Genomic DNA, 25,639 nt, shown 5'->3' with positions numbered 1-25,639 from the left:
TTTCACTTCTCACTTTCTCTTCAATTTCTTACTTCTCTGCAATATGACTCCTATATTCAGCATTCCATTGATGCTACTCCTGTTGTGTGTACCAGTGACTTTCTAATTAAAAAGCAGTTCTCTCTTCTTATCTCAGTGGAGGTTTTTTTATAGCATACAAATAATTCTCTCTTTTTTGAAATTATATACACTCTGACATACACTAATCCTGACTCTCCTCCTTCCCTTCTGTGTGCAGATAGTTGAATCAAATAAATCTTGCAAAAGAGAACATCAAACAAATAAGCCCAGCTTGTGTTGCTAGCAGCTGTATATCTGGAATGTACTACACATCCAAAATAGGTCATTATGCATAGGTTATATAAAAAAGTGTTGATGCGTAAAGATACAGTAGCTCAAAACTGCTTAAATTGCCATGAATTTATTTAGGATAATTAGCAATATCATTATATAATTTAACATTTTAAAAATATTTATATGTATAATTGATTGTGTTCTCTAATAACCATGAAAAAGCCTTTAATTACTCATTATAATCCAACAATGTGATCTTGTCCATCATACATTTTCATTACCATTCTAATAAAATTATTTTGGTTCTTTTGAAGCTATTTATACAATACAATGCAATTTTCATAATAGTTTACCTAAATATCAGCTTTGCTAGTTAAATCCTTTTCAAGAATCATAACTGTGCTTATACTGGCATATATTAAAGAATTTTGGACATCTTTATTTTTAACAAATTAAATTAAAGTGTTAGCTTTAAATAAAAGAAAGATTTTTGAAAAATTTTCAGTAGTGAACTCCCCATTAGTCTTGTGATATTTAAGAGTAGCATTCATGTTCTGACCAACAATATTTCACTACAGATTTTCTAATAACTAGGTGATATGAATCATAGCCAGATGTAGAATTAAATGACTTGTGATTTTCTAGTTTATATAAGAGATAACTTATACAATCATAGATTCAATGACAGTATTTTCTCTGAGTTACAATATATTCCCAGCAATCTTGGCAAATAAATAAGACAAGCACATCTGAGTTGCAGTGAATAAGAGAGGATATTAAAACCAAACACAACTTATAAAAGAACTCAAATTTTCAACTGGGTTCTGAAACTATAATTGTGTGTCCTCTGCACTGTATAGAAAAGATGCCACTTATTTCTGACAGTGGTTAATGATTATTTTTAGGCTGCAACTTTCTTTTCCATTTAACAAAGATTGTGTCCTAGGGTTTTGTTTTATTTCAATTCTATAGTCACTTCTAAATCTGAAAAATCAGATAACAAAATGTTGAATTTGAATTGTGTTTTATTAATGTGAATCTTTCAATATCTGTCATGCAACTGGAAGCATATATTAATTTCATGAGAAAGTATATAGGTCTATATTCTGTAAAATTCCTGTAGGCAGAAAAATAACAGCCTAGCACTGACATGAAGCAATGATAGCAAACAAAAGCAATGTCTAAAAAACTGTGCCAAGCTATGGTCATAGGAGGATGTGGGTGGAAATTAGTTATTATTTTTACAACAAACAAGAAAATCAAACAAAATTTTTGTTTTTGTTTTTTAATTACTTTGATATAACAGTAAATAAAATGAGAAAAAGGAAAAGATGTTAATTGACATTTTTAAAAGGAACATGTTAATAGGTGTCAAAAATGAATGAAAGAACACTGATTCACTGCTGCTGCTGCTGAGTCACTTCCAAATCTTTGCCACCCTAGGGACTGTAGCCAGCTAGGCTCTGTCCATGAGGATTCTCCAGGAGAGAATAATGGACTGAGTCGCCATGCCCTCTTGAAGGGATCTTCCTGACCCAGGGATCAAACCCGCATCTCTTACATCTCCTATATTGGCAGGAGTGTTCTTTAGCAGCATTGCCACCTGGAAAGCCCTTCAGTTCAGTTCAGTTCAGTAGCTCAGTCGTGTCTGACTTTTTGCCAACCATAGACTGCAGCACGCCAGGCCTCCCTGTCTATCACCACCTCCTGGAGTTTACTCAAACTCATGTCCATTGAGTCAATGATGCCATCCAACCATCTCATCCTTTGTCATATCCTTCGCTTCCCACCTTCAATCTTCCCAGTATCAGGGTCTTTTCAAATGATTTAGTTATTCATATCAGGTGGTCAAAGTATTGGAGTTTCAGCTTCAGCATCAATCCTTCCAATGAATATTCAGGACTGATTTCCTTTAGGATGGACTGGTTTGATCTTCTTGCATTCTGAGGGATTCTCAAGAGTCTTCTCCAACACCACAGTTCAAAAGCATCAAATCTTGGGCACTCAGCTTTCTTTATAGTCCAACTCTCACATCCATACATGATTACTGGATAAACTATAGTTTTGACTAGACAGATATTTGTTGGCAATATAATATCTCTGCTTTTTAATATGCTTTCTAGGTTGGTCATAACTTTTCTTCCAAGGAGCAAGCGTCTTTTAATTTCATGGCTGCATTCACCATCTGCAGTGATTTTGGAGCCCCCAAAAATAATGTCTGTCACGGTTTCCACTGTTTCTCCACCTATTTGCCATGAAGTGATGGGACCAGATGCCATGATCTTAGTTTACTGAATATTGAGTTTCAAGCCAACATTTTCACTCTCTTCTTTCACTTTCAACAAGAGGCTCTTTAGTTCTTCTTCACTTTCTGCCATAAGGGTGGTGCCATCTGCATATGTGAGGTTATTGATATTTCTCCCAGAAATCTTGATTCCAGCTTGTGCTTCATCCAGCCCAGCATTTTTCATGATGTACTCTGCATATAAGTTTAAAAAGCAGGGTGACTATATACGGTCTTGGCATACTCCTTTCCCAAGTTGGAACCAGTCTGTTGTTCCATGTCCAGTTCTAACTGTTGCTTCCTGACCTGCATACAGATTTTTCAAGAGGCAGGTCAGCTGATCTGGTATTCCCATCTCTTTAAGAATTTTCCACAGTTTGTTGTCATCCACACAGTCAAAGCTTTTGGCATAGTCAATGAAACAGAAGTAGATGTATTTCTGAAATGCTCTTGCTTTTTTGATGATCCAATGGATGTTGGCAATTTGCTCTCTGGTTCCTCTGCCTTTCTAAATCTAACTTGAACATCTGGAAGTTCATGGTTCACATACTATTGAAGCCTGGCTTGGAAATTTTGAGCATTACTTTCTAGCATGTGAGATGAGTGTAACTGTGCAGTAGATTGAACCTTTTTTCTCATTGCCTTCCTTTGGGATTGAAATGAAAACTGACATTTTCCAGTCCTGTGGCCAATGCTGAGTTTTCCAAATTTGCTGGCATGTTGAGTTCAGCACCAATTTTTAGAATTTGAAATAGCTCAACTGGAACTCCATCACTTTCACTAGCTTTGTTCATAGTGATGCTTTCTAAAGCCCACTTAACATTCCAGGATGTCTGGCTCTTGGTGATTGATCCTACCATCATGATTACCTGGGTCATGAAGATCTTTTTTTGTTAAGATATTCTGTTTATTCTTGCCACCTCTTCTTAATATCTTCTGCTTCTATTAGGTCCATACTATTTCTGTCCTTTATTGTGCCCATCTTTGCATGAAATATTCCTCTGGTATGTCTAATTTTCTTGAAGAAATCTGTAGTCTTTCCCATTCTGTTGTTTTCCTCTATTTCTTTGCATTGATCACTGAGGGAGGCTTTCTTATCTCTCCTTGCTATTCTTTGGAACTCTGCATTTAAATGGGAATATCTTTCATTTTCTCCTTTGCCTTTCACTTCTCTTCTTTTCTCAGCTATTAGTAAGGCCTCCTAACACAACCATTTTGTCTTTTTGCGTTTCTTTTTCTTGGGGATGGTCTCGATCCCTGCCTTCTGTACAATGTTACAGACCTCCATCCATAGTTCTTCAGGAACTCTGTCTATCAGATCTAATCTCTTGAATCTATTTGTCACTTCCACTGTATAATCATAAGGGATTTGATTTAGGTCATACCTGAATGATCTAGTGGTTTTCCCTGCTTTCTTCAATTTAAGTCTGAATTTTGCAATAAGGACTTCATGATCTGAGCCACAGTCAGCTCAGATTGGTAGGCACTGGAGTGGCAGCTATCCCACATCCAAGGGCAAAGTAGGAGCCCCAGCAAGATGGTAAGAGGGGCAAAATCATATTTAGAATGAAGAGTCATAGGCACCAGAGATGCTCAGAGAGCTCAAACAAACCTTGTGTGCACCAGGACCCAAAGACCCTATAGAGACTGAAACAGAACTGTATTTGAGTGTCTTCAGTGAAGGTAAGGGTCAGCAGTGGCCTGCCACAGGGACAGGGGCTCTCGGTTCAACAGACTTGTGTATGGAATAAGCCCTCTTGAAGCAGATCCCATTAACCCCACCATAGAGCTGCCAGAACTTACACAGGGCTGGGGAAATAGACTCTTGGAGGGCACAAACAGAACCTTGTGCACACAAGAACCCAGGAGAAAGGAGCAGTGACCCCACAAGAGGCTGACCCAGACTTGCCCATGAGTGTCCAGGAGCCTCCAGTGGAGGTGTGGGTCGGTGGAGGCCTGCTGCAGGGCTGGGGACACTGAGTGTAGCAGTGCCTGCATGGGACCTTCTGAAGGAGGGCGCCATTATCTTCATCACCTCCACCATAGTTTGGCCCCAGGTAAACAGCAGTGAGGGAACACAGCTCCATCCATCAACAGAAAATTGGATTAAAGTTTTACTGAGCATGGCCCCGCCCATCAGAACAAGACCCAGTTTCCCCCTCAGTCAGTCTCTCCCCTCATTAAGTTTTCACAACCCTCTTATCCTTCTCCATCAGAGGGCAGACAGACTGAAAAACACAATCACAGAAAACTAACCAATCTAATCACATGGACCACAGCCTTGTATAACTCAATGAAACTATGAGCCATGCCATGTAGGGCCACCCAAGACAGACAGGTCATGGTGGAGAGTTCTGACAAAATGTGGTCGACTGGAGAAAGGAATGGCAAACCACTTCAGTATTCTTGCCTTAAGAACCTCATTGACAGCATGAAAAGGAAAAGAAGATAGGAAACTGAAAGATGAACACCCCAGGTCAGTAGATGCCCAATATGCTACTGGAGATCAGTGGAGAAATAACTCCAGAAGGAATGAAGAGATAGAGCCAAAGCAAAAACAACACCCAGTTATGTATGTGAATGGTGATGGAAGTAAAGTCTGATGCTATAAAGAACAATGTTGCATAGGAGCCTGGAATATTAGGTCCATGAATCAAGACAAATTGGAAGTGGTCAAACAGTAGATGGAAAGATGGAATGTCAAAATTTTAGTAATCAGCGAACTATAATGAACTGAATTGGTGAATTTAACTCAGATGACCATTAAATCTACTACTGTGGGCAAGAATCCCTTAGAAGAAATGGAGTAGCCATCATAGTAAACAAAAGAGTCTGAAATGCAGTACTTGAATGAAGTCTCAAAAATGGCAGAATGATCTCTGTTCGTTTCCAAGGAAAACCATTCAATTTTGCAGTGATCCAAGTCCGTGCCCCAACCAGTAATGCTGAAGAAGTTGAAGTTGAATGGTTCTGTGAAGACCTACAAGACCTTCTAGAACTAACACCCAAAAAAGATGTCCTTTTCACTATAGAGAACTGGAATGCAAAGGTAGGAAGTCAAGAAATACCTGGAGTAACAGGCAAATCTGGCATTGGAGTACAGAATGAAGCAGGGCAAAGGCTAATAGAGTTTTACCAAGAGAACACACTGGTCATAGTAAACACCCTCTTCCAACAACACAAGACAAGATTCTACACATGGACATCACCAGATGGTCAAAACCAAAATCAGATTGATCATATTCTTTGCAGCCAAAGATGGGAAGCTGTATCAGAGAGGAAATCCCAGTAACAGAATAAATGAGAAATGAACATGTACACTAATGTCTAAACCAAGTTTGTGTGCTAGATGCGTAGTGAGGCCAAACAAAAAGAAAAATCAGAGCTTGCAGCAGAGAAAAGTTTATTGATCTGGGGTACTGCCCTCCAGAGAAGATAGGAGATGGCTGTTCTCAGATTCATCATGCTGGCTGGCCAGGGTGCAAGGTTTTTAAAAGCAAGAAGGGTAAAGAGGAGGAAAGGGGGCTTTGCAATTTTAGCTTCCACAGATCTCAATTGCAGACTTACTGCCACTGTCTTGTGACTCAGTGTGATTTTGATGATTGTTCCTGCAGAGCAAATTAGTAAGCCTTCAACTCTTATTCTACAGAGAGCAAAAACAATAGTTGAGACATTTTATCATTTACTTAGAGCATTATGTGTTGGTCAAGAATGTCAATTTGCAATGGCTCCTGATTTTTTTTTTTCTTTTAAGACCTTTTGAGATTTCTGTTTCCTGCAAGACCATTAGGGTTTGCTTCACTTGTGTCCCCTCACTTTCCTAATTATAGTAATTGTAAATGAGTCCACTCTTTGGAACTCAGGGAAGTCCTAGAAGACTTAAAGCCTTTCTCTTAAAATAAGAAATGGGGGGCTCTGAGGGACTTTTGAACCCAGGAAGATTCCTCAAGTCCTGTTTAATTTCATTAAGGCAGAACACAAATCTTCATGTTACATATGCATAAGGTAGGAAACAAGGGAAAGAGTACTTGATTAGGGGCAGGGAAGGAGGGAATCTAGGTAAGATTTGAAAAGATAATTACAGGCATGCATTACAAAAAGAAAGACTAAATGGATCAATAGATATACTAGAATAATTATATAGTAATCAACAAGCCCTTTTTATTCTTCTTTGGAATTTTTTTTTTTTTCATTTAGATAAAAATAAATCCTCACTGCCACAGTATTTCATTTGGCAGGATATCAGGTAATTCATATTCCAAATTTGATCTCATCATCAGTTCCATGTGTTGATACTAATTGAACATCTGTAATGTTTGAAGCTCTGGCTTGTAGAAAATATACCTAAAAATCAAAATCCTTAAATCTGAGAGACTCATATAAAAATTAGAAAACTGAGAAAAGGTGTTCTTATCCAGAAAATGCTTTGTATGTACTCATCTTAAATCTTCACTTTTAGTCCACCCAGCTCTTCAATCTAACTATAGGGAGCAAGTTCAGTTCAGTCACTCAGTCGTGTCTGACTGTTTTTGAATTCATGGACTTGCAGCACACCAGGCTTCCCTGTCCATCACCAACACACAGAGCCCCCCTCAAGCTCATGTCCATCGAGTCGGTGATGCCCTTCAACCATCTCATCCTCTGTTTCCCCTACTCCTGCCTTCAGTCTTTCCCAGCCATAGGGTCTTTTCCAATGAGTCAGTTCTGGGGACCATCTGTTGGCCAAAGTATTGGACCTTCAGCTTCAGCATCAGTCCTTCCAATGAATATTCAGGACTGATTTCCTTTAAGATTGACTGGCTTGATTTCCTTGCAGAAGACTCTCAAGAGTCTTCTCCAACAGGACAGTTTAAAAGAATCAGTTCTTTAGCACTCAATTTTATCTATGATCCAACTCTCACATACATATAACTACTAGAAAACTCATAGCTTTTACTATATGGACTTTCTCTCTTCTTTTTCATATGCTGTCTAGGTTTGTCATAACTTTTTTTCTAAGGAGCAAGCATCATTTAACTTCATGGCTACAGCCACTGTTTGCACTGATTTGGGGCCAAAATAAAGTCTGTCACTGTTTCCAGTGGTTCCTCATCGATTTGCCATGAAATGATGGGACCAGATGCCACTTTTTTGAATGTTGAGTTTTAAGCCATCTTTGTCACTCTCCTCTTTCACTTTGACCAAGAGGCTCTTTAGTTCTTCTTCACTTTCTGCCATTAGGGTGGTGTCATCTGCATATCTGAGATTATTGATTTTTCTTCCTGCAGTCTTGATTCCAGCTTGTACTTCATCAAGCCTGGCATTTCACTTAACATATCTGCATATAAGTTAAATAAGCAAGATGGCAATATACACCCTTCATGTACTTCATTCCCAAATTGGAACCAGTCCATTGTCCCACATCCAGTTCTAACTGTTGCTTCTTGATCCACATACAGGTTTCTCAGGAGGCAGGTAAGGTGGTCTGGTATTCCTATCTCTTTAAGAATTTTCCATTTTTTGTGATCCACATAGTCAAAGACTTTAGCATAGTCAATGAAACAGATGTAGATGAATTTTTTTTTTTTAATTCTCTTGCTTTTTCTATGAGCCAATGGATGTTGGCAATTTGATCTCTGGTTCCTCTGCCTTTTCTAAATCCAGCTTGAACATCTGGAAGTTCTCAGTTCACATACTGTTGAAGCCTTTCTTGGAGAACTTTAAGCATTACTTTGCTAGTGTGTGGGATTAGTGCAATTGTGTGGTAGTCTGAAAATTGCCTTTCTTTGGGGTTGGAATGAAAACTGACCTTTTCCAATCCTGTGGCCACTGATGAGTTTTCCAAGTTTGCTATCATATTGAGTGCAGCACTTTCACAGCATCATCTTTTAGGATTTGAAATAGCTCAGCTGGAATTCCATCACCTTCTCTAGCTTGTTCACAGTGAGGCTTTGTAGGGAGCAAGGGAGGAAGAAACTATAAGAAACTATAACTGGCATAGAATAAGCTCAAATAAGAATTATACCTTTTTAAATGCTTATGCTTACCTTTAAGAAGCATACGTACCACCTTACCTGCCTCCTAAGAAATCAGTATGCAGGTCAAGAAGCAACAGTTAGAACCAGACATGGAACAAAGGACTGGTTCCAAATTGGGAAAAGAGTATGTCAAGGCTGTATATTGTCATCTTGCTTATTTAATTTATATGGAGAGGACATCATGTGAAATGGTGGGGTGGTAGAAGCACAAGGCGGAATCAAGATTGCTGGGAGAAATACCAATAACCTCAGATATGCTGATGACACCACCCTTATGGTAGAAAGTGAAGAGGAACTAAAGAGCTTCTCGATGAAAGTGGAAGAAGAGAGTGGAAAAGATGTCTTAAAACTCAACATTCAAAAAACAAAGATCATGGCATCTTGTCCCATCACTTCACAGCAAATTGATGGGGAAACAATGGAAACAGTGGCAGACTTTATTTTGGGGGTCTCCAAAATCATTGCAGATGGTGACTGCAGCCATGAAATTAAAAGATGCCTGCTCCTTAGAAGAAAAGGTATGACACACCTAGACAGCATATTAAAAAGCACAGACATTACTTAGCCAACAAAGTTCTGTATAGTCAAAGCTATGATTTTTCCAGTAGTCCTGAACTGATTTGAGAGTTGCACCATAAAAAAGGCTGAGCATTGAATATTTGATGCTTTTGAACTGTGGTGTTGGAGAAGACTCTTGAGAGTCCCTTGGACTGCAAGGAGATCCAATCAATCTATCCTAAAGGAGATCAGTCCTGAGTTTTGTTGGAAGGACTGATATTGAAGCTGAAGCTCCAATACCTGGGCCACCTGATGTGAAGACCTGACTCATTGGAAAAGACCCTGATGCTGGGAAAGATTAAAGCCCGGAGGAGAATGGGACAACAGAGGATAAGATGGTTAGATGGCATTATTGACTCGATGAACATGAATTTGAGCAAGGTCTGGGAGTTTCTTATGAACAGGGAAGCCTGGTGTGCTGCAGTCCATGTGGTCCCAAAGAGTCAGACACCACTGAGTGACTGAACAACAACAAAAAGGCTTATGCCAAAAGCTATACATAGATTCAAAGTTTCTTTTCCTTTTTTTTTTCACATTCCACTTCAAAACTGAGAGCTGGAAAAGGCAAGGTTTCACGACAATATTAACATGAAGAAATATTCTAAAGGCTGGTTTCATGAAGCTGACCCTTCTTCCTTTACCAAGATATTAAGATCCATACTTCTCCTCCATATGGAGAGAGATCTGGATCAAGAATAAAGACCGTTCCACCCCCTGGAAGGCTGTCTCCAGCTAATAAACACTCTTTCCTCAGCAATCTTAGAGGTACTTTCTCAACCTTCAAGACCCAATTCAAAGTGTTTCTTCTCAGGGCATTTTCCTTTGTCTCATCAAGGCAGATTTAACCAAACTTTCCCTTGGGCCAAAACCTGAAGCAATCATTACAGTTTTAAACTAAGTTGCATTTTTTCTTTTTTGTAATTGAATGTCTTTTTCTTCTACTAGATTATGAGTTTAAGAGGCCATTCCTTCACCTGGCTTTTATTCAGTTCTCCCCCTCCCCCTCCCCTTAATCCACTTAATTCCCCTGTCAAGACAGAAAGAGTTAAATAATGCTTTCCCCACTTATAATAATGGGTCTTCAATAAATACTGTTGTAATGGTTATTTTATAACTTACCTTCCACAGTTGAACCCAAAAATGTTATTACTTGTTCAAGAGGAGAGTCAATACAGATGTTCAAAATTAATTCTGTTGAGTGAGTAAAATTAGCAAAGATTTTTGAAATTATTCTTGACTACAGAGGGTACTAGATTTTATTTTAGGTTTATCTCATCAAAAATGTCTCCAAAGCAATGTCTTTGGTAGAAGAATTTTGAGAACTTTTTCAAGGTATGATTTGATACTTCATTCAAGCAATATTTTTAAGGAATGTTTATTCAGTAGAGGGATTTTGAGAGCGCTTACTCAAGGCATGATGTTATTACTTCATTTCAGGCAATATTTTTAAGGAATGTCTTTGTCCTGAATAAAGAAATTAAAGAGGCTTCCTTGGCAGCTCAGAGATAAAAGACTCTGCCTGCAATGCAGGAGCCACAGGAGATGAGGATTCTTTCCCTGGGTGAGGAAGATCCCCTGGAGGAGGGCATGGCAACCCACTCCAGTATTCTTGCCCGGAGAATCCCATGTATAGAGGAGCCTTGTGGGCTACAGTACATAGGGTTGCAAAGAGTTGGACGTGACTGAAGCAAGTTAGCACACACACATGCACAGAAAAGAAAAATGAATGATTCAGAAATAACCACTCGTGTTTTTAAATTTCTAAGAATTCATTTTAATACAAAAATATTGATGTAGACTGCGTGCCTGTATAAGTTATTTAAGGGCATGTTTTTAGTAACCACTCTGAATTTTTTCCCCACTAGGATACTCTATACTTCAAGCTATTATGGAAAAAGCAGGACAAAATGGATGGCACGTCAGCGCTATATGTGTGGAAAATTTTAACGATGTCAACTATAGGCAACTTTTAGAAGAACTTGATAGAAGACAAGAGAAGAAATTTGTAATAGACTGTGAAATAGAGAGGCTTCAAAACATATTAGAACAGGTAAGTGTTGGATTTTATGTTGTTATTATTAACCTAGATCTTCTACAAATATGGTTGACCTTTTTTGGTCCATAAATATGTTCTCTCACTCATTTAGTCAAAGTGTGGAGTTTAGGAGTTTTTGCTCCATGATCTATTTATTTCTAATATTAAGTCATGGGGCTTCCCAGGTAGCTCAGTGGTGAAGAACCCACCTGTCAATGCAAGAGACATAAGAGATGTGGAATCATTCCGGGGGGTAGGAGAAGATCTCCTGGAGGAGGAAATGGCAACCCATTCCAGTATTCTTGTCAAAAGAATTCCACGGACAGAGAAGCCTGGCTAGCTACAGTCCATGGGGTCACAAAGAGTTGGACACAACTTAGTGACTGAGCACACACACAGGCAAGACTAAATCATAACTTTTTAACACCAAAGGCCGTTTTGGTTCTCAATGTACTTAGAAGCACTGTTTGTCATACACTTTTAAGCTGTACAACAGAAAGGACTTCTCGTGACTCAAGAGCTTTTGACCTCCTATTTTCATAAACACTAATGCTAAAGATAAATGCCTTCTAGAATATTACAAAATGTGGCTGTGTACTTTTTATAACCTTTAGAGAACTAGCTATGTGAGAAAGATCCAAATGAATTAATAAAGCAAATAAACAAAAGAAAATTAAGTGACATACTGTGCATATTTTCTTCTAAATATTTTAAGTAAATACATTACCACTATAGTGAAGATGGTTTTCAAATCTTCTCGCAAGGAAGAATCCTTTAATAAAGATTTTCAGTGCTTGTTGATTTGATTTAAAGCATACAGGAAAAGGTAAAATTGAACTCTGTCATTGTGTTAAATGATAGAAAAATATCATCAAATAAGGGATAATACTTGCTCCTAATCCTGTATATCATGATAAAGCTTTAAAGGCTGTATTTGGCCAAAATTGCAGTGAATGAATGCCATCTAGTGGTTTTATAAATGTTTGCTCATATTTACCTACCATATGTTAGTCTTGCTAAACAATATTGTAGCACGTTTCATTGGTTAGTTTGCTACATACAGTTCATTTGCATAAAATGATTTGATTTGATTCCTATGGTTTGATTCATAGTAATAACTTACCAATTTGGAAGTTTATTTATAAGAACAACTTAAGTACTCAATTTTACAAATCAAAATCAAGACACGTTTCAAAGATTTCTCCTCAATATCTGGGGACACTAAACTAGATGCCATAAGTTTCTTTCTTCAACAATAATTAGCATTTGTAAAAGTCAAAAGCAAAAAAGCATGTAGAATTTATTTTAAAGTTCTTTGAAGCCAGACTATACTGTAAGAAAAAAATAACAGTATTCTCCACCTGTTACCCTTTTATAGAAGAAGGGGGGAAAAATAACAGTTGATTAATGAATTGCTATTATTCTATTAGAAAATGTTAATTTTAACCTTCATATCACTCAGGTTTCTTCCTCAGGGAGTCCAAGAAATCATTAAGGTTGTAATTACATAGAGTATATGAAACTTGTAGTATGCATTTATGGAATTCAAGAAAGAAGGTTACCTCCTCTTTTGAGCAAGACCTAGTCACTTCAGCTCAAACTCCCATTTCTTCCTTCTCTCACTTCACTCTTATGCTGAGAGTTTGAGTTGTTTGACATGAATAACTGAAACTTTGTAAATAACTCTTCACAAATCCTACAGGACAGTCAATCGTAAGAACTTAGGGATTACCAAGTTCCTGTCAGTTGGTGAATAAGGCTCAGGCCCTCTAGTTGCTAAAAGACTTGTCCTATGAAAGACCACATCTGGAAAAGGCAACTGAGTGCCCAGAGCACACCGACCCATTTCAGAGGCTTAACAGGCTTCTAAGAAGAAAATCAGCACACCCAGGGGCTATGGATAATTGTTGAATCAATAAAGTTAAATAAACTCTTGCTAAGGACACCAGGCATCTTATTTTTGTCACAGTTTCAAAGAAATTAACTTTTTCCAGCTTTATTGAGATATGATTAACATACAAGAGAAATACATTATACTTTGATACACAAATATATTGTGAAATGATTGCCACATTAGGGTCAGCTAACACCTCCATCGTGCGCTGTGATCTGTTGCTCAGTCTTGTCTGACTCTGTGGACTGTGGCTCACCAGTCTCCTCTGTCCATGGAATTTTCCAGGCAAGAATACTGTAGTGTGGTTGCCATTTCCTCCCCCAGCACTTCACGTAATGACTTTTTTCTTGCATACCTTTGATGACTACACAAACTCTACAAATCTTTTTTCTTCTTAGGAGTGGGAACATTTAAGGTCTATTTTCTTAGCAACTTCTGAGCATATGATACAGTGTTGTTAACTATAGTTACCAAGCTGTTCATCAGATACCCAAAACTTAGAAAAGTTTAGTGCTTATCATTATCAACTCTATTTTAATTATTCCAGAATTCTAAGAGTTATTTTTTTTTACTATGCATGCACATTAATAATGAGACTATTAACAAATCTTTGTCTCTTTAAAATACCACTCAAACATAAATCTCATAAATTGTAACAAAGTCCACTCTAGTGTAAGAATACATTATATGTTCTTAATTGTCCTATAAAATTTCTCCCCCAAGAAAAGCTGTTCCTATCCTGAACATTTTTTTCACTGTCTATATTTTAATTCTTGTAGCTCTAAGCAAAATCACTTTTAACATCTCTTTATTTCATTTCTGATTCATCTAAAAACAAAAGCTAAACCAAACTTTGTCAGGAATTTGTACATGCACTTCAATAACTCTATTTCAACATCCTCTTTAGTGAAATAATAGAAAAAAGTTTCAGAGAATCAAAGCATTCTTTTTTACAAAGTAAAATGCTAAATAATCTTGATCAGAAAAATGTCTCTGAGTTTTTTCTATTAAAATATAAATGATTTTCAAGTATACAACTTAGAGTCAATGTTTTCATAGATTATATTCCATTTAGAGTTATTGTAAAATATCAACTATGTTCCCTGCACTGTACAACATATCTTTGAATCTTACTTACTCTATGCATAGTAAATTGTACCTCTTAATCCCCTACTCCTATCTTGTCACTCACCCCTTCCCTCTTCCTGTTGGTAACCATTAGTTATTTCTGTGTTTGTGAGTCTGTCTCTGTTTTGTTATGTCAATTTCTTTATTTCTTAAATTCAGCATATAAGTGATTATAAACAGTATTTGTCTTTCTCTGTCTGACTAATTTCACTAAGTAAAATACCCTCCAGTTCTATCCATGCTGTTACAAATGGCAGTTTTTTGTTTCTTTATGGTTGAGTAATATTTCATGATATATCACATCCTCTTTAACCATTAACCTCTTATCCATTATCCATTTTCCATTATCCATGTATCCACTTAGATTACTTCTTTACCTTGGGTTTTGTAAATAATGCAACTATGAACTCTGAGGTACATATCTTTTAAATTAGTTTTTACTTTCTTTGAATGTATACCCAGGAGTGGGATTCCTAAACAATATAGTAGTTCTGTCTTTTCATTTTTTAAAGAAACTTTTGTATTTATTTCCACAGTGGCAGCACCAATTAACATCCCCCCTAACAGTGTAGTAGTGTTCCCTTTTCTTCATATTCTTGACTATATTTGTTATTTGTGGGCTTTTGACAACAGTGGTCATTCTGACAGTTGTGAGGTACTATGCTATTGTGGTTTTTGATTTGCATTTGGCTAACATAGTGACGTTCAGCATCTTTTCATGTGACTGTTGGCCATTTCCATCAAAAAAGAAAAATGTTAATTCAGGCCTTCTGCCAATGTTTTAATCAGTTTTTTTTTTTTTTTTAATCTTAAGTTCTATGTGTTGGTTATATATTTGGGATATTAATACTTTATCACTCATATCATTTGTTAGTAATTTTTCTCAAGTTGTCTTTCTATCTTGTCAATGGTTTCCTTTACTATGAAAAAGATTTTAAGTTTGATAAGGTCCCATTTGTTTACCTTTGCTTGTTTCCTTTGTCTGAAAAGAATGGTCCAAAATATATTGCTATGATTTACATCAAAGATGGTGTTCTGAACATTTTCTTCTAAGAGTTTTATGGTTTCCAGCCTTTAATACTTTCTAGTCTTTAATACTTTCTTTGTGTATATGGTCTGACAAAATGTTCTAATTTCATTCTTTTACATGTAACTGTCCAGTTTTCCAAGCACAACTTGGTGAAAAGACTGCCTTTTCTCCATTATATATTCTTGTCTCTTTATTGTACCTTAATTGACCATAGGTACTTGGGTTTGTTTCTGGGGTCTTTAGTCTGTTCCATTGATCTATGTGTCTTTTTTGTGCCAGTACCATACTATTTTGATGACTGTAGCTTTTTAGTATAATGATGTTAAGGAGTTTCATTCTTTTTTCTCAAGATTGTTTCAGCTATTCAGGATCTTTTTTGTTCCATATAAATTTTTGGATTATTTGCTCTAGTTTTGTGAAAAATATCACTGAATTTTGGTAAGAATTGCATTAAATCTGTACTAAATCTTTAGGATGGCCATAAAAAAAAAAAAAAAAAAAAAAAACTGGCCAGAATCCCAGGGAGTTTTCAATCTGCTTCCTTCCCATTTTCCCAAAAACAAGCAGGAGCATGCGCATTCTTCAAAAGTAAAATCTCAGTTTCTTACAGCCCCGTCTTAAGTCCAGCTAGTTTTCAAACCAGCTAAAGTGACTTGTCTTCTCAATGTAAGACCCCAGGAATGAGGTGTTCAATATGTAGTTCAAACCCTGATTTCTTTGCTTCCTTTCTTACCTATCTCTGTGTGGGTTTTTCTTACAGTCTTGCTTATGGAAGAGCTTTCTGCCAGTTTCCAATTTGTTTACAGCTAGAGATATATTGTTGATGTGTTTGTGGGAGTAGGTGAGCTCAAAGTCCTCCTTCTCTTCCATCTTTTTTTCCCTTCCTTCAAAAAAAAAAAAAAAGCCTTTGACAAGTTAGCCCTTTCTCAGATGGAGAAATTAATACAATGAGGATAAGAGAATGTGTTCTTAAATTTCTAGAAGGATGGGCACGCTTCATATTGTGGTGGCAGGCTGTCAATAAGTACTTCATTGACATTTTAATTTGTGCCAACTTTCAAAAACATGATGGAAATACCTCACAATTTTCTTTCAAAATACATTAATAAACAGCTGTTTAGGAAGCATTTTATCTTCTGTACATTTTTCCAAATTATTTTTAGGCTATGAACTAATTAGTTCTCATAAATGTCTGATAGTTAAAATACCACTTAGCTATACATTCATTCAAATATCTCAAAACATGAGTTTCAAAACAAATATTTGAAAATTAGTTTTAAAGATATATTGATTTTTCCAATCTTAAATAGACACACAATAGGAGAAAAAATGAAAGAATTTATATATGAATAAGTAAATGAATAAGTATCACCCACTCAGCTGTAAGAAATATAAAATAGAGAGATTTTATATATTATATATATAATATATAAAAATACAAAAATATATTAAAAATTCTATAAAAGTAGAAATATACTTCAATAAAAACTACCAAGTTAGGTTTATTGTATTGTTTGTATCATAATCCCAGTAAAACAAATTGCATTATTATCTCTCTGAGTCCCACAGCAATTTGGTTTACTCATAAAGTTAAAAATAGTTTTTTGGTATTTGTTGAATTTGTGATTAATTAATGATAGAAAGTTTCCATTTTTACTTATAATAGCATACAATTTTGAACACACTACTCATTATTTATCTTACCTAGCTCATCAATTGTTTTATGGCATAGCTTAATATGACAATATTATATGGTCATATTATATAATATAGGAGCTTACTATAACTCCTTATTGCCAAATTCACACTTAAATTGAAGAAAGTAGGGAAAACCATTAGGCCCTTCTGGTATACAGTGCAAGTGACAAGTAGATTCAAAGGATTAGATCTGATAGACAGAATGCCTGAAAAACTACAGACAGAGGTAAATGAGGTAAATGACATCGTACAAGAGTTGGTGATCAAAAACATTCCCAAGAAAAAGAAATGCAAAAAGGCAAAATGGCTGTCTGAGGAAGCCTTACAAATAGCTGCAAAAACAAGAGGTGAAAGACAGAGGACAAAAAGAAAGACATATCCATCTGAATGCAGAGTTCCAAAGACTAACAAGGAGAGATAAGAAAGTGTTCCTAAGAGAATGGTGCAGAGAAATAGAGGAAAACAATGGAATGGGAAAGACTAGAGATCTTTTCAAGAAAATTAGAGATACCAAGGGAACATTTCATGCAAAGGTGGGCACAATACTGGACAGAAATGGTATGGACCTAACAGAAGCAGAAGATACTAAGAAGAGATGGCAAGAATACACCAAAGAACTATACAAAAAAACTGACCTTAATGACCCAGATAATCACAATGGTGTGATCACTCACGAAGAACCAGACAACGTGGAGTGTGAAGTCAAGTGGGCCTTAGGAAGCATCACTATGAACAAAGCTAGTGGAGGGGATGGAATTCCAGCTGAGCTATTTCAAATCCTAAAAGATGATGCTGTGAAAGTGCTGCAGTCAATACACCAGCAAATTTGGAAAACTCAGCAGTGACCACAGGACTGGAATAAGTCAGTTTTCATTACAGTCCCAAAGAAAGGCAATGCCAAAGAATGTTCAAACTACAGCACAGTTGCACTCATTTCATATGCTAGCAGAGTAATGCTCAAAATTCTCTGAGCCAGGCTTCAACAGTACATGAACCAAGAATTTCCAAATGTTCCAGCTAGATTTAGAAAAGGCAGAGGAACCAGAGATCAAATTGCCAACATCTATTGGATCATAGAAAAAAAAAATAAAAATTTCAGAAAAACATCTACTCCTGCTTTACTGACTACGCCAAAGCCTTTGACTATGTGGATCACAACAAACTGTGGGAAATTCTTAAAGAGATAGGAATACCAGACCACTTTACCTGCCTCCTGAGAAAGCTGTATGTAGGTCAAGAAACAACAGTTAGAAACAGAAATGGAACAACAGGCTGATTCCAAATTGGGAAAGTGTGTCAAGGCTATATATGATCATCCCGGTTATTTAACTTATATGCAGAGTACATCATGTGAAATGTCAGGCTGGATGAAGCACAAGCTGGAATCAAGATAGCTGAGAGAAATATAAACAGCCTCAGATATGCAGATGACACCACCCTTACAGCAGGAAGTGAAGAGGAATTAAAGATCCTCTTGATGAAAGTGAAAAAAATGGCTTAAAAATCAGCATTCAAAAAATGAAGATCATGGCATCCAGTCCCATAACTTCATGGCAAATAGATGGGGAAACAGTGAGAGACTTTCTTTTCTTGGCTCCAAAATCACTGCAGATGGTGATGGCAGCTATGAAATTAAAAGACACTTGCTCCTTGGGGGAAAAAAAGCTATGACAAACCTAGAGAGTGTGTTAAAAAGCAGAGACATTACTTTTACAACAAAGATCCGTAGAGTCAAAGCTATGGTTTTTTCAGTAATCATGTACATATGTGAGAACTGGACCATAAAGAAGGCTGAACACTGAAGAATTGATGGTTTGAATTGTGGACTTCAAGGATATCAAACCTAAAGGAGTCAATCCTAAAGGAAATCAGTCCTGAATATTCATTAGAAGGACTGATGCTGAAACTGAAGCTCCAATACTTTGGCTATCTGATCAAAGGGCTGACTCATTAGAAAAGACACTAATGCTGGGAAGTATTGAAGGCAGGAGGAAAAGGGGATGACAGGGGACAAGACTGTTGGATGACATCACCTACTCAATGAACTTGAGCTTAAGCAAGCTCCAGGAGATAGTGAAGGACAGGGAAGCCTGGAGTGCAACAGTCCATGGGGTCAACAGAGTCAGACATGACTAAGCAACTGAACAACAGCAATGTAACTTGAAATATGTGAATTATTTTTATATCATATTTATATGAATATATTTTCATATATTATTTTATTTCTACAAATATCCTTTGATTTTAAATTTTGAGCTTAATTACTTGAAAAATTCCTAATAATTTATCTCATGCTTTATCAATCTTCTACCTCTTCCATTGGTCTATTGACTTATATCCATGAAATTATGATGTTACAAAAATGATGAATACTTTCATTTTCTGAGAGATGGATAAGAAATCACCAATTGTTAATTTTTTAATTAATTTATTTGTTCTAATTGAAGGCTAATTACTTTACAACATCGTAGTGGTCTTTGCCATACATTGACATGAATCAGCCATGAGTGTATTTGTGTTCCTCATCCTGAAGCCCCTCCCACCTCCCTCCCCATCGCATCCTTCTGGGTCATCCCAGTGCACCAGCCCTGAGCTCCCTGTCTCATGCATCGAACCTGGACTGGCGATCTATTTCACATACGATAATATACATGTTTCAATGCTAATCTCTAAAATCATCCCACCCTCGTCTCCCACAGAGTCCAAAAGTCTGTTCTTTACATCTGTGTCTCTTTTGCTATCTCGTATATAGGGTCATCATTACCATCTTTCTGAATTCCACATATATGCATTAATATACTGTATTGGTGTTTTTCTTTCTGACTTACTTCACTCTGTATAATAGGCTCCAGTTTCATCCACCTTATTAGAACTGATTCAAATGCATTTCTTTTAATAGCTGAGTAATATTCCATTGTGTATATGTATCACAGTTGTCTTATCCATTCATCTGCCGTTGGACATCTAGGCTGATTCCATGTCCTGGCTATTGCAAACAGTACTGTGATGAAATTGGGGTACATGTGTCTCTTTCAATTCTGGTTTCTTCGGTGTGTATGCCCAGCAGAGGGATTGCTGGGTCATATGGCAATTTTATTTCCAGGATTTTAAGGAATCTCTTCTTTGTTCTCCATTGGAGAAGGAAATGGCACCCCATTCCAGTATTCTTGCCTAGAGAATTCTGTGGACAGAGGAGCCTGGTGGGCTGCTGTACATAGGGTCCCATTGGGCCGGACACAACTGAAGCGACTTAACATGCATGCATGCATTGGATTAGGAAATGGCAACCCACTCCATATTCTTGCCTGGTGAATACCAGGAATGGAGGAGCCTGGAGGGCTGCCATCTATGGGGTAGCACAGAGCTGGACACGACTGAAGCAACGTAGCAGCAGCAACAGCTCTCTGTTCTCCATAGTGGCTGTACTAGTTTCCATTCCCACCAACAGTGTAAGAAGGTTCCCTTTTCTCCACCCCCTCTCCAGCACTTATTGTTTGTAGACTTTTTGATAGCAGCCATTCTGTCCAGCATGAGATGGTATCTCATTGTGGTTTTGACTTGCTTTTCTCTGATAATGAGTGATGTTGAGCATCTTTTCGTGCATTTGTGTTTGTTAGCCATCTGTATGTCTTCTTTGGAGAAATGTCTGTTTAGTTCTTTGGCCCATTTTGTGATTGGGTCATTTATTTTTCTGGTATTGAGCTTCAGGGGTTGCTTGTATATTTTTGAGATTAATTCTTTGTCAGTTGCTTCATTTGCTATTATTTTCTCTCATTCTGAAGGCTATCTTTTCACCTTGTTTATAGTTTCCTTCATTATGCAAAAGCTGTTAAGTTTGATTAGGTCCCATTTGTTTATTTTTGCTTTTACTTCCACTACTCTGAGAGGTGGGTCATAGAGGATCCTGCTGTGATTTATGGCAGAGAGTGTTTTGCCTATGTTTTCCTCTAGGAGTTTTATAGTTTCTGGTCTTGCATTTAGATCTTTAATCATTTTGAGTTTATTTTTTGTGTATGGTGTTGGAAAGTGTTCTAGTTTCACTCTTTTACAAGTGATTGATCAGTTTTCCCAGCACCACTTGTTAAAGAGATTGTTTTTTCTCCATTGTATATTCTTGCCTCCTTTGTCAAAGATAAGATGTCCATAGATGTGTGGATTTATCTCTGGGCTTTCTATTTCATTCCATTGATCTATATTTCTGTCTGTGCTAGTACCATACTGTCTTGATGACTGTGGCTTTGTAGTATAGTCTGAAGTCAGGCAGGTTGATTCCTCCAGTTCCATTCTTCTTTCTCAAGATTGCTTTGGCTATTCGAGGTTTTTTGTATTTCCATACAAATTGTGAAATTATTTGTTCTAGCTCTCTTAAAAAATAGCGTTGGTAGCTTGACAGGTATTGCATTGAATCCATATATTGCTTTGGGTATTATACTCATTTTCACTATATTGATTCTTCCTATCAATGAACATGGTATATTTCTCCATCTATTACTGTCATTTTTTTTTTTTTTTAATTTTTCCATCAGTGTTTTACAGTTTTCTATATATAGGTCTTTTGTTTCTTTAGGTAGATTTATTCTTAAGTTTTTTTATTCTTTTCATTGCAATGGTGAATGGAGTTTTTTCCTTAATTTCTCTTTCTGTTTTCTCATTGTTAGTGTATAGGAATGCATGGGATTTCTGTGTGTTAATTTTATATCCCACAACTTTACTATATTCATTGATTAGCTCTAGTAATTTTCTGGTGGAGTCTTTAGGGTTTTCTATGCAGAGGATCTTGTCATCTGCAAACAGTGAGAGGTGTACTTCTTCTTTTCTAATCTGGATTTCTTTTATTTCTTTTTCTGCTCTGATTGCTGTTGGTAAAACTTCCAAAACTATGTTGAACAGTAGTGGTGAGAGTGGGTACGCTTGCCTTGCTCCTGACTTTAGGGGAAATGCTTTCCATTTTTCACCAGTGAGGATAATGTTTGCTGTGTGTTTGTCATATATAGCTTTTATTGTGTTGAGGTATGTTCCTTCTATGCCTGCTTTCTGTAGAGTTTTTATCATAAATGAATGTTGAATTTTGTCAAAGGATTTCTCTGAATCTCTTGAGATAATCATATGGTTTTTATCTTTCAATTTGTTAGTATGGGGTATCACATTGATTGATTTGTGGATATTAGAGAATCCTTACATCCCTGGGATAAAGCCCACTTGGTCATGATGTATGACCTTTTAAATATGTTGTTGGATTCTGTTTGCTAGGATTTTGTTAAGGATTTTTGCATCTATTTCATCAGTGATATTGGCCTGTAGTTTTCTTTTTTGTGGCACCTTTGTCTGGTTTTGGTATTAGGGTGATGGTGGCCTCATAGAATGAGTTTGGAAGTTTATCGTCCTCTGCAATTTTCTGGAAGAGTTTGAGTAGGATAGGTGTTAGCTCTTCTCTAAATTTTCTGTAGAATTCAGCTGTGAAGCCATCTGGTCCTGGGCTTTTGTTTGTTGGAAGATTTCTGCTTACAGTTTTGATTTCCATGTTTGTGATGGGTCTGCTAAGATTTTCTATTTCTTCCTGGTTCAGCTTTGTAAAGTTATGCTTTTCTAATATTTCATCCATTTCTTCCAAGGTGTCCATTTTATTGGCATATAGTTGCTGATAGTAGTCTCTTATGATCCTTTGTATTTCTGTGTTGTCTGTTGTGATTTCTCCATTTTCAGTTCTAATTTTGTTGATTTGATTTTTCTCCTTTCTTTCTTTTTTTTTTTTTTTCTGATGATTCTGGCTAATGGTTTGTCTATTTTATTTATCTTCTCAAAGAACCAGCTTTTAACATTGTTGACTTTTGCTATGGTCTCCGTTGTTTCTTTTTCATTTATTTCTGCCTTAATTTTTATGATTTCTTTCCTTCTACTAACCCTGGGGTTCTTCATTTCTTCTTTTTCTAAGTTGCTTTAGGTGTTGAGTTAGGTTATTTATTTGATTTTTCTCTTGTTTCTTGAGGTAAGCTTGTATTGCTATGAACCTTCCCTTTAGCATGGTTTTTAATGAATCCCATAGATTTGGGGTTATTGTGATTTCATTTTCATTTGTTTCTATGCATATTTTGTTTCTTTTTTTATTTCTTCTGTGATTTGTTGGTTATTCAGAAGTGTGTTGTTTGACCTCTATGTTTTTATTTTTAATAGTTGTTATTTTTTTTTCCTGTAATTGACATCTAATCTTACCTCATTGTGATCAGAAAAAATGCTTGGAATTATTTCAATTTTTTGAATTTACCAAGGTTAGATTTATGATGCAGGATGTGATCTGTCCTGGAGAAGGTTCCATGTGCACTTGAGAAAAAGGTGAAATTCATTGCTTTGGATTGAAATGTCCTATAGATATACTTAGGTCTAACTGATTCATTGTATCATTTAAAGTTTGTGTTTCCTTGCTTATTTTCTGTTTAGCTGATCTATCCATAGGTGTGAGTGGAGCATTAAAGTCTCCCACTATTATTGTGTTACTGTTTTGTTTTGTTTTTCTTTTTTTTTCAATTATTTTTATTAGTTAGAGGCTAATTATTTTACAATATTGTAGTGGTTTTTGCCATACATTGACATTAATCAGCCATGGATTTACATGTGTTCCCCATCCTGATCCCCCCTCCCACCTCCCTCTCCATCTCATCCCTCTGGGTCTTCCCAGTGCACCAGCCCTGAGCACTTGTCTCATGCATCCAACCTGGGCTGCTGTTAATTTCACCTTTCATACTTGTTAGCATTTGCCTTACATATTGCGGTGGTCATATGTTGGGTGCGTATATATATTTATAATTGTTATATCTTCTTCTTGGATTGATCCTTTGATCATTATGTTGTGTCCTTCTTTGTCTCTTTTCATGGCCTTTATTTCAAAATCTATTTTATCTGACATGAGTATTGCTACTCCTGCTTTCTTTTGGTCTCCATTTGCATCAAATATCTTTTTCCAGACCTTCACTTTCAGTCTGTATGTGTCCTTAGGTTTGAGGTGGTCTCTTGTAGACAACATATATAGGGGTCTGTATCCATTCAGCCAGTCTTTGTCTTTTGGTTGGGGCATTCGACCCATTTACATTTAAGGTAATCATTAATAAGTATGATCCCATTGCCATTTACTTTGTTGTTTTGGGTTCAAGTTTATACAACCTTTGTGGTTCCTGTCTAGAGAAGATCCTTTAATATTTGTTGAAAAGTTGGTTTGGTGGTGCTGAATTCTCTCAGCTTTTGCTTGTCTGTAAAGCTTTTGCTTTCTCCTTCATATTTGAATGAGATCCTTGCTGGGTACAGTAATCTGGGTTGTAGGTTTTTCTCTTTCATCACTTTAAGTATGTCTTGCCATTCCCTTCTGGCCGGAAGAGTTTCTATTAAAAGATCAGCTGTTATCTTTATGGGAATCCCCTTGCATGTTCTTGTTATTTTCCCCTTGCTGCTTTTAATATTTGTTCTTTGTGTTTGATCTTCATTAAATTGATTAATATGTGTCGTTGGTTGTTTTGCCTTGGCTTTACCCTGTTTGAAACTCTCTGGGCTTCTTGGACTTAGGTGGCTATTTCCTTCTCCATTTTAGGGAAGTTTTCAGCTATTATCTCCTCAAGTATTTTGTCATGGCCTTTCTTTTTGTCTTCTTCTTCTGGGACTCCTATGATTTGAGTGTTGGGGCATTTGACATTGTCCCAGACATCTCTGAGGTTGTTCTCATTTTTTTAAATTTTTTTTCCCTCTCTGCTTCATTTATTTCCACCATTCTATCTTCCACCTCACTTATCTTAACTTCTGCCTTATTTATCCTACTGTTGGTTCCCTTCAGAGTGCTTTTGATCTCAGTTGTTGCATTATTCATTATTGATTGACTCTTTTTTATTTCTTCTAAGTCCTTGTTAAACATTTCTTGCATCTTCTCAATCCTTGTCTCCAGACTATTTATCTGCAACTCCATTTTGTTTTCAAGATTTTGGATCATTTTTACTATCATTATTCTGAATTATTTTTCAGGTAGACTCCCTATCTCCTCCTCTTTTGTTTGGTTTGGCAGGCATTTATCATGTTTCTTCACATGCTGAATATTTCTCTGCCTTTTCATCTGGTTTAAATTGCTGTGTTTGGAGTGGCCTTTCTGTATGCTGGAATTTTGTGGTTTCTCTTTATTGTGGAGGTTTTTCCCTGTGAGTGGAATTGGACGAGTGACTTGTCAAGGTTTCCTGGTTAGGAAGGCTTGCGTCTGTGTTCTGGTGGGTGGAGCTGGATCTCTTCTCTCTGGAGTCCAATGAGGTGTCCAGTAGTGAGTTTTGAGGTGTCTGTGGGTTTGGTGTGACTTTGGGCCACCTGTATTTTATTGCTCAGTGTTATGTTCCTGCATTGTTGGAGAATTAGCATGGTATGTCTTGCTCTGAAACTTGTTGGCTCTTGGGTGGAGCTTGGTTTCAGTGTAGGTATGGAGGCTTTTTGATGAGCTCTTGTCTATTAATGTTCCCTGGATTCAGAAGTTTTCTGGTGTTCTTGAGTTTTGGATTTAAGCTTCCTGACTCTGGTTTTCAGTCTTATTCTTACAGTAGCCTCAAGACTTCATCCATACAGCACCAATGAGAAAACATCTAGGTTAATGATGAAAAGTTTCTCCACAGTGAGGGACACCCAGAGAGGTTAACAGAATTACATGGAGAAGAGAAGAGGGAGGAGGGAGATAGAGGTGACC

At 36.8% G+C, this 25,639-nt stretch overlaps 1 protein-coding gene across 8 annotated transcripts in view; it reads left to right on the top strand.

The window, feature by feature from the left end:
• Positions 1-25,639, top strand: part of GRIA4 (glutamate ionotropic receptor AMPA type subunit 4) — a 602,437-nt gene that overhangs the window by 405,723 nt on the left and 171,075 nt on the right. For all 8 annotated transcript variants that reach the window (XR_006338854.1, XM_043891698.1, XM_043891517.1 and 5 more), the window contains one exon: positions 11,019-11,203. Coding sequence is in view for 7 of the 8 variants with exons in the window: in XM_043891698.1 (XP_043747633.1) it covers positions 11,019-11,203 (185 nt within the window). In the remaining variant the exon portion in view is untranslated. The remainder of the gene's footprint in view (positions 1-11,018; positions 11,204-25,639) is intronic.

The sequence above is a fragment of the Cervus elaphus genome, chromosome 1, assembly GCF_910594005.1.
Source record: "Cervus elaphus chromosome 1, mCerEla1.1, whole genome shotgun sequence".
Taxonomy (NCBI): Eukaryota; Metazoa; Chordata; class Mammalia; order Artiodactyla; family Cervidae; genus Cervus; species Cervus elaphus.
This window is presented reverse-complemented; position numbering and strand designations above follow the sequence as displayed.